At 41.1% G+C, this 10,580-nt stretch overlaps 3 gene segments (V, D, J or C); 1 reads left to right on the forward strand and 2 right to left on the reverse strand.

Moving 5' to 3' along the window:
- Nucleotides 1–499: 499 nt before the first annotated feature.
- On the reverse strand, nt 500–2,194 carry LOC121618510 (the record flags this gene model as incomplete). The annotated part of the segment is given in 2 exon segments: nt 500–1,077; nt 2,014–2,194. Coding segments are annotated over 2 exon segments (501 nt in total), but the record flags the coding sequence as incomplete, so codon positions are not given.
- Nucleotides 2,195–4,749: 2,555 nt separating this feature from the next.
- On the reverse strand, nt 4,750–7,605 carry LOC121618511. The segment is given in 3 exon segments: nt 4,750–5,335; nt 6,275–6,358; nt 7,581–7,605. Coding segments are annotated over 3 exon segments (429 nt in total).
- Nucleotides 7,606–10,014: 2,409 nt separating this feature from the next.
- LOC121618512 lies at nt 10,015–10,570 on the forward strand. The segment is given in 2 exon segments: nt 10,015–10,066; nt 10,257–10,570. Coding segments are annotated over 2 exon segments (366 nt in total).
- Nucleotides 10,571–10,580: the final 10 nt, after the last annotated feature.

Raw genomic sequence — 10,580 nt, forward strand, 5'->3', positions numbered from 1 at the left:
AGCCTTTGTCAAAAACAGCCAAAAGCTCTGGAACACACGACCTACAGATATCAGGGACACCAGCGGGCTGAATATTTTTAAAAGAAAGCTTAAAACTGATCTCTCCACTTTAACCCTTAACTAGCAATGAGTTCCTGATACAGGCCTGAAACTGTCTTGCTTTGCCTCAAACTTATACACTGCTGCACTGCCTTTAAACTGTTGTATTTTACTTGATTTGATGCATTCTGTGGCATCTATTTTTTCATATTTATTATTTTTTTCCATGGATTTATTTTTAATGTCATGTTATACATTGTCTTTACTTTCAGCCATATTCTATTTAACTTTGTCTATCATCATCAAGAAGGTTTTATTCTCCATCTTATTTTACGTTAATATTTTATCCCCGTTTTTGTGTCCATTCTGTCTTTTCTGTTTGAAGAACTTGGTGCATGTGAAAGAACTTAATTTCTTGCTGCTCTTCATCAGATAAAAGACCAAACACTTGATCAAGTTATTGATCACTTCAAGCTTTATTAGCACAAACATCAACCATCAACATGACAGTTATGAAGCACACTCACATCTCGCTGCTGAGCGACACACATTACTCTCTAAGTTGTTGCTGTCCAACACTTTACAGCAGTGCTGTTCTCTGTCACACAAAGCTTTAGTTTCCTCTACAAACATTAAAAGTCATATTGCTGAGAGCAGCAGGTGTGTTCCTCCCGCTCCCCCCACACACAGCTCCCGTCCTGGGCTTCAGCCAGCCCCTCTAGGCCTCACACTGGCTCCTGTGGAGGGACTGGGTCTGGCGGTGGTCGTGATGGAGGACCTTGCAGGAGTACAGCTCTCCTTCCATCCAGCGCTCCTGGCTCAGGCTCAGGGTGCTGCTGCTGCTGTAGCGTCGGCTCTTCTCCTCCTCTGAGCTGGTCAGGACCCCCTCCGTCACCTCCGCGCCGTCCACCTCCCAGCTCACCACGGCTCCCGGAGGAGAGTAGCCGCTCAGCAGGCAGGCCAGCGTGGCCGAGCCCCCGGAGAGCTGCTGGGAGGAGGGGGGAAGCAGAGAGACCGAGGGCCTGACCCTGGAGCCGGCTGGAGGGGAGAGCAGAGACACACAAGGAGCAGATTAACTCCCACTGTAGGACAGACAGCTGAACATGAGACACTGATGATACATGACAGAGGTCCACACTACTGTGGATGAGCTGTGTGCACGATCCTGTGACCAGACAGAGGAGAGGAGGTGACAAACGGGAGGAAACCAGGCTTCAACAAATCAAACTAAATGCTCACACTTGATCTCATTTTGACTCTTAAACTAATGAATCTTCTACTGAGGCACTCATCATAAATCACTAAGAATCACACAATCACATGCAACATGACATGAGTGTAAATATGATCAAACATTTAGAATAATGATGATTATGATGAAATTAAATCTTCATGTCTAATTTCTAATGTGTGACAGTAAATAATTCATCCCTGCAATGATTTTCTTGTTGATAAAAATGCAATGTTTGTATCCAGTTAAAGACTTTGTCATCTGTCTGTTTCACTTCCTTTTCAGCACTTTAAACTAACGGACTGTGAACACAAACTACAGCTGGACTGGATGTTCATATAAACTCACTTATTTGTTTTATACACGCATTTCATTTCATTTTAAAAACAATATGAATGTAAAATAGAAGAAATCTGATTATTATTATTAAATTTAGCGTTAAACTTTTCCTCAGACGATTTCCACAAGCACATTCTGTTGAATAAAATTTCAACTGAAAAAAAAACAAAAGAAAAATTGTGTCATTTATAAAAAATGTAACCTTAATATTATCAATAGTCCAAAACCATATTAATCTTTGCACAATTAAAGCCAAATTACGATTTCAGCCAAGCTAAAAAATAACAATAAATATACACAACATTAGAACACCTTGAATAATTTCTTGTAATGTAATTAGATTATTTTACATAATTAAATTTGATCTTTCATGTTGTAGAAATTAAAAAATCTGTGATACTTACAGTCAATGATGAGTTTGGTTCCTCCACCAAAAGTCCACCACAGTGATACAAACTCATGAAGTGGTCGTACAAAAACCTCCTGCACTGTGAACAAGCATCTATACACTGAAAAAACTGTCTCACAAAAATAAAATGATATTTTTCTGAATCTACAAATCTTGTCAAATGATCTGGGTTGAAATTATTGTATAAATGAAAATTATTTCTTTCATTTTGCTTTAGTTTTCTACACCTGACAGAGAAACAATTACAGTCTCCTTGTAACAAAGTCATTTTTTCACTGTTTTCTATGAGTTGATACTTGGTTGAATGAACATGATGCTTTTTCATGATAATAATTTATAAACTCATAATCAGCAGAAGTGAGATATGTTATTTATGTGCAGTGAACCCTGTCAGTAAATGAAAGGCAGACAAACACACATATCATACCAACCACAGTGGACACAAAGTTCTCCTTAAATCCTCAACTGCACTTCTAATGTAAATATTTCCTTGTGTTCCATTAAGATCATAGATGGTGTAAATCCAAACAGTATTTCTCCTGATTTTGTGTCCCACGTTGGCTTCAGTGTGTTGAGAGCAGAGAGATCATTTCCATAGAGAGGAGGCTTTGCATGGTCAGCTGATCCTCCAGTGAACTGAGAAGGTTTATAGTCCTGTGAGTTCAACACTGCAGGACTCAGATGTGTCAGTCAACACAGCAGAAAGCAGCAGCACCATGACTCTCATCACCATCCTCATCTGGACGCTGGCCTGCTGCTGTTTTACAGGTTCATTCACTCGGCAACATTTCAAACATGATGTGCTGCCTTTTCTCTCATTTCTTTCTGCTGATAAATGAATGATTTGTTTTTGTGTGCAGGATGCAGCGGTCAGGTGACTGTGACTCAGCCTCCAGTAGTGACACCGACTGCAGGATCCACTGTCACTCTAACTTGTAAAGTAAACCAACCTGTTTACAGATGGTCAAATGGCAATGAGGGTCTGCACTGGTATCAACAGAAATCTGGACAGCCTCCAAAGCTCCTAATATAGCTTGTAAGCACACGAGAGTCAGGAACACCAGCTCGGTTTAGTGGCAGTGGAAGCAGCTCTGACTTCACTTTGACCATCAGTGGAGTTCAGACTGAAGATGCAGCAGTTTATTACTGTCAGAGTGACCACTATATAAACAATGCTCCAGTGTTTACAGTGATTTGTGGCTGGACAAAAACCTCCCTCAGTCAGACTGCAGAGACACTGAGCTGTTACAGCAGGAATCGACTGCAGCTGCTGAAGAGTAAGAGACTCTGACACAGACCACTGAACACAGTATCAGAGCGCTCAGGCACAAAGAGGCTGGACTCAAAAGCAATGACTCTCAGACACTTTAGGAAACAGGCTTGAAGCCGGTTTAATAAAGAAAATCTCTCAGTTTACAAAAATACAACGAAAGGTGATCAAAAATGACGAAAAGCACTCAGGATATTTCTGAAAATGTAACACGAAACATAAATGACTCTAAGTCTACACGGCAAGGCACAAGACAAGGTAACAAATATAGGACTGACGTGAACCATGGGTCATACAAGACAACCTGCACAGCGGAAACGCAGACAATATATACCTGAGGTAACAAGCAACAGGTGGAGACAATCAGAGCGGGGCAGACAATCAGACAGGCAGGAAACACATCAGGAAGTCAAGGACCTGAAACGAGAGGGAAGCAAGGTTTCACAATAAAACAGGAAGTGCTAGACACAACATGACGCCTGTGAACAAAACCTCAACAAACACGACGGGACATGACACACAGACCTGAGAGTCACCTCACCAAGCACAAACTGCACACTCACACTAATAAATTCATTAGAAACATGGGTTAAGTTCAAAATGAAAAAAAAAAGAAAACTGATTCATGTCTTTATTTCAAGCTGACTCGATGACTGTGACTCACTATTTACTGGCCTCCTGTAAAAACCACTGAGAGACTTCAGCTCATTCAAATCTGTTGCTCGACTATTAACCAGCAGCAAGAGGAGAGAGCACATTAGTCCAGTTTTAGCTGCTTCTGCACTTGCTTCCTGCAACGTTCTGAACCTGTTTTCAAATCCTCCTCCTTTTCTATAAAGCCCTTAATGGACCAGGACGAACCTACATCGCTGACTTGCTTCTTCACTATTTGCCTTCAAGACCGCTTCGATCATCTGCTGCTGGTTTATTGCAGGTTTCCAGCAACAGCTGAAAGAAAATGAGGGATGCAGCCTTTGTCAAATTCAGCCTAAAGCTCTGGAACACACGACCTACAGATATCAGGGACACAAGCTAGATGAAATTTTTTTTTTTTAAAAGATAAAAACTTATCTCTTCACTTTAACTCTAAACAAGCAATGACTTCCTGATACAGGCCTGAAACTGTCATTTTGCATCACACTTATGCACTGCTGCACTGCCTTTAAACTGCTGTATTTTACTTGATTTGATGCATTCTGTGTCATCTATTTTTTCATCTTTATTATTTTATTCCATGGATTTATTTTCCATGTCATGTTATGCATTGTCTTTATTTTTATCATTATTGTATTTACACTTTTTATATCATCATCAAGAAGGTTTTATTCTCCATCTTCTTTTACGTTATTATTTAATCTCTGTTTTTATGTCCATTCTGTCTTTTCTGTGTGAAGAACTTGGTGCATGTGAAAGCACTTAATTTCTTGCTACCCTTCATCAGATAAAAGACCAAACACTTGATCAAGTTATTGATCAGTTCAAGCTTTATTAGCACAAACATCAACCATCAACATGACAGTTATGAAGCACACTCACATCTCGCTGCTGAGCTACACACATTACTCTCTAAGTTGTTGCTGTCCAACACTTTACAGCAGTGCTGTTCTCTGTCACACAAAGCTTTAGTTTCCTCTACAAACATTAAAAGTCATGTTGCTGAGAGCAGCAGGTGTGTTCCTCCTGCTCCCCCCACACACAGCTCCCGTCCTGGGCTTCAGCCAGCCCCTCTAGGCCTCACACTGGCTCCTGTGGAGGGACTGGGTCTGGCTGTGGTCGTGATGGAGGACCTTGCAGGAGTACAGCTCTCCTTCCATCCAGCGCTCCTGGCTCAGGCTCAGGGTGCTGCTGCTGCTGTAGCGTCCGCTCTTCTCCTCCTCTGAGCTGGTCAGGACCCCCTCCGTCACCTCCGCGCCGTCCACCTCCCAGCTCACCACGGCTCCCGGAGGAGAGTAGCCGCTCAGCAGGCAGGCCAGCGTGGCCGAGCCCCCGGAGAGCTGCTGGGAGGAGGGGGGAAGCAGAGAGACCGAGGGCCTGACCCTGGAGCCGGCTGGAGGGGAGAGCACAGACACACAAGGAGCAGATTAACTCCCACTGTAGGACAGACAGCTGAACATGAGACACTGATGATACATGACAGAGGTCCACACTACTGTGGATGAGCTGTGTGCACGATCCTGTGATCAGACAGAGGAGAGGAGGTGACAAACGGGAGGAAACCAGGCTTCAACAAATCAAACTAAATGCTCACACTTGATCTCATTTTGACTCTTAAACTAATGAATCTTCTACTGAGGCACTCATCATAAATCACTAAGAATCACACAATCACATGCAACATGACATGAGTGTAAATATGATCAAACATTTAGAATAATGATGATGATGAAATGAAATCTTCATGTCTAATTTCTAATGTGTGACAGTAAATAATTCATCCCTGCAATGATTTTCTTGTTGATAAAAATGTAATGTCTGTATCCAGTTAAAGACTTTGTCATCTGTCTGTTTCACTTCCTTTTCAGCACTTTAAACTAACAGACTGTGAACACAAACTACAGCTGGACTGGATGTTCATATAAACTCACTTATTTATTTTAGACATACTTTTCATTTCATTTTAATGACTGTTTTAATGAAAAATTAAATAAATCTCATATAATTATTCTTAACCATTTTTAATCAATTTAGCATTAAACTTTTCCTCAGGCTAATTCCAAAAACACATTTTGTTTAACAAAAATTCAATTGAAAATGAAACATGAGAAGATTTAGTCTTTTGACAAATATTTAACCTGAATATTATCAATAATACACAATATTGTTTTTTGCACAATTAAAGATAAATTACAATTTTAGCCAAGCTCTGAAAATAGCAATAAATATACACAATTGAAACACCTTGAATAATTTCTTATGTAATTAGCTTATTTTACATAATTAAATTTGATCTTTCATGTTGTAGAAATTATAATTCTGTGATACTTACAGTCAATGATGAGTTTGGTTCCTCCACCAAAAGTCAACCACAGTGATACAAACTCATGAAGTGGTCGTACAAAAACCTCCTGCACTGTGAACAAGCATCTATACACTGAAAAAACTGTCTCACAAAAATAAAATGATATTTTTCTGAATCTACAAAGATTTTCAAATGAGCTGGATTGAAATTATTGTATAAATGAAGGTTATTTCTTTCATTTTGCTTTAGTTTTCTACATCTGACAGAGAAACAATTACAGTCTCCTTGTAACAAAGTCATTTTTTTCAGTGTATTCTATCAGTTGATACTTGGTTCAATGAACATGATGCTTTTTAATGATAATAATTTATAAACTCATTTTCAGCAGAAGTGAGATATGTTATGTATGTGCAGTTAACCCTGTCAGTAAATGAAAGGCAGACAAACAGACATATCATACCAACCACAGTGGACACAAAGTTCTCCTTAAATCCTCAACTGCACTTCTAATGTAAATATTTCCTTGTGTTCCATTAAGATCATAGATGGTGTGAATCCAAACAGTATTTCTCCTGATTTTGTGTCCCACGTTGGCTTCAGTGTGTTGAGAGCAGAGAGATCATTTCCATAGAGAGGAGGCTTTGCATGGTCAGCTGATCCTCCAGTGAACTGAGAAGGTTTATAGTCCTGTGAGTTCAACACTGCAGGACTCAGATGTGTCAGTCAACACAGCAGAAAGCAGCAGCACCATGACTCTCATCACCATCCTCATCTGGACGCTGGCCTGCTGCTGTTTTACAGGTTCATTCACTCAGCAACATTTCAAACATGATGTGCTGCCTTTTCTCTCATTTCTTTCTGCTGATAAATGAATGATTTGTTTTTGTGTGCAGGATGCAGCGGTCAGGTGACTGTGACTCAGCCTCCAGTAGTGACACCGACTGCAGGATCCACAGTCACTCTCACCTGTAAAACAAACAAACCTGTTTACAGATGGTCAAGTGGCTATGAGGGTCTGCACTGGTATCAACAGAAATCTGGACAAACTCCAAAGCTCCTCATTAGAGCTGTCAGCACACGACATTCAGGAACACCAGCTCGGTTTAGTGGCAGTGGAAGCAGCTCTGACTTCACTTTGACCATCAGTGGAGTTCAGACTGAAGATGCAGCAGTTTATTACTGTCAGAGTCTCCACTCTATAAACAGTGCTGATGTGTTCACACAGTGATTTGTAGCTGTACAAAAACCTCCCTCAGTCAGACTGCAGAAACACTGAGCTGTTACAGCAGGAAGCGACTGCAGCTGCTGAAGAGGAAGAGACTCTGACACAGACCACTGAACACAGAGTTGACAGTCATCCTCATTAAGCACAAACTTTATTCTGATCTCTGCTTCTCTCTTCTAAGTTATATTTTCACCATTTTCATAAATGAGCAGGGACCTAGTTTTCAGTTTGTCAGTTTTCCTTGACACATTGTCCTTTTTTTTAAATACTTTTTTTTTTTTTTACCAACTAAAGCCATAAAGTCTGTCAGCATTTAAATTAGTAACACTTTTTCTGTCTCATGTTGTTTCACAGAAAACTGTGGAAACGTTCTTAGCAGCGCTGTAGAGAACATCCTGACCATTGCTGGTTTGAACAAATCTCTCACTGATACACATCCAGACCAATGCAAACACCAAATATCCTGCAGTGATTGCTGTTACCGAGAGGACGTTTATCCAGATTATAGCACCAATTAGTATACGATATAGAGGAGCATCACTTGTGTTGTTTAAGTGGAACATTTCTCCTCTTAATCTGGCCCCAGCTTGAGTCTCTCCTCTGGTGCAGCCAAGAACAGCTGATATTTGACCTCCTGCTCCTCTCTGCAGACACCATTAGTTCTGCTGTAAACTTGGATTTGTGGATTGGTGTTCTTGCGTCGTCCTGTTCTAACTGATGGTGACAAACTAACTACAGCGATGATTATACGTGTTTTTCATCCACTGGCCTGTTTGTGGAGGAGAGCTGTCAGGGAGGTGGGGTTTTAAGGGAACTGTGGGTTGAACCTAGATGCAGACACGCGGGGGGCATCGGTTCAAATTTAACAAACAATTTTACTCACAAAAGAGAAAATTAGGAAAACCAAAACTCAGGGAACTATGAAACAACACTCACAAGGGCAAACAAGCATAAGAGAGGGAAATTAAGACAACACATAATGAACACTGACAAAGAACGTGGCGTGGCGAGACAAAGACAGTACTAGAACACACGTACCAGGGCTGTGACATGGCTGAAGACAAAGACACACTAACATGGACTATGGTATGGCAAGAAACACACTTACATGGGCTGTGAGAAGGCTAAAGAACACAGACAACACTAAATGACACTGGACAAACACTTACATGAATCATGACATGGTAAGGAGACAGAGAGGGAGGACAACTAATGGGACACAGGTGAAACAGATTGGACAATCACAAGGGCGGGAAAACACAGGAAGTAAAGCAAAGAAAGAAACACAACATGAAACTTCAAAATAAAACAGGATGTGACAAAAACAGACTATGACAACACACAAGGGGGATTTTCAACATAAAACAGGCGTGGCAAGCACGGATCATGACAAGAGCTGTCTCTGTTCCTGTCTCAGGTCTGCCACACCTGTCTCTGGTTCCTGGATCAGCCACACCTGAACTTCATCAGATCGTCAGTGGAGCTGCAGAGCAACCCTCAGAGACCTCGTTCTGTGCCATGTGACCACAGAGCTGTCTGTCTGGATTGGTGCTGTTGTTGACTTTCCATTCATTTTGCTGACTTTTCCCCTCTTCTGAGGACAGGTAGTGAGCTGTGAATTGTGTTTTTTGTTTTGAGGCTAGTTGATTTTTCTATTTTCCAGTTAGTGTGGCTTGTTGTTTATTTTGGCCTTGGAGACCCTGAAACCTTTTACTTCCACTTCTGTGACGTGAGTTGGTGTTCCTCTGTTGATCATTGCCTTTCTGTCAATTAATGTCATTCATTGTCCGTCTTATAGTGTTTCAGAAAAGTTGTTTGGTTGAACTTGTTATTTTCTTCCTTGTGTTCCCCTTTGAACCAACAAGGCTGGAAAAAAACTCTGTTCTCTGATTGGTCACACTCTTTGAAAATCCTCATTTGCAAAATAGACAATTTGACCAATAATCAAACAAATGAATTGCATCCAAAATACAGAAATAACAATTTATGAAATAAATAAGGATTAAAACCTGACCTCACTGTGATTGAATTCAAATTGTCCACTTTGAGCTCCACACTGAGCTGTGTATTATGTTCCTCACTGAACCCATAAAGAACACAGCAGCTCCACTGATATGAGGGAAACTGATCTATTATAGCATGTTGGTACAGTTTCTGATATGCCACATTAATCCTGCTGCACGGTGGACTTGAATGTTTTAACACCACATGACAGAAGTGCAATCAGAGGAAACTTGAGTGAAATGACACAGATATTATAATGGAGTCTGGTCATGTAAAGATCAATATTAAAACAAAGCCAAACATGTTTGTGTGAATGCGCAGTGGGAACAGATTTGACCTGAAACTGATGTAACTGTGCTGACGGATGATTTTCTTTGGACTCTGAAACAAACGTTTTGTCTCCTCACACAAACAGCTCTTTGTTTGACTATGAAGGTGGAGTTTTGAATGGCTGTTGTGCATCACTGCTCCTAAAGCAGTTTAAGATGAACCACTGAGACAAGTCTGTGCAGTCTGTCTGACAGTGAGATGAGCCATGATGATAATGTTTCTGACTCCACTGCTGACCACGCTGCTGTTCGGACTTCAAGGTGAGAAGTCGTGAGTCTCTTTTACGACCTGTTCACTGTTGTTGTGGAATCTTGGCTTTGAAAATGTCAATAAATGTTTCATCAGTTCTCCACTTACAGGACTGCACTTTGATGGTTTGTCTTTTTTATTGTACTTGACCTCAAACTGTCGTTTCTTCTAAATGTGTTTCAACTTTCTGTTGATTTGCAGGATCAGGTGCCAGTCCATCTGTGACTCAGTCTCCTGCATCAAAGGCTGTCAGTGTTGGAGAGACGGTCTCTCTGAGCTGTACAGCCAGTAGAGGAGTTGATGATGATCTCAGCTGGTACCTGCAGAAACCTGGACAGCCTCCCAAACTGCTGTTTTACCAAATAAGCAGCCGTGAGACTGGTACTCCGAGTCGGTTCAGCAGCAGCGGATCTGAACCTGAATTCACTCTGACCATCAGTGGAGTTCAGACTGCAGATGCAGCAGATTACTACTGTATGGGAGCGTATGCTAGTGCGTCACACAGTGATTTGTAGCTGTACAAAA

This window comes from Chelmon rostratus, chromosome 15, assembly GCF_017976325.1.
Source record: "Chelmon rostratus isolate fCheRos1 chromosome 15, fCheRos1.pri, whole genome shotgun sequence".
NCBI classification, from domain to species: domain Eukaryota; kingdom Metazoa; phylum Chordata; class Actinopteri; order Chaetodontiformes; family Chaetodontidae; genus Chelmon; species Chelmon rostratus.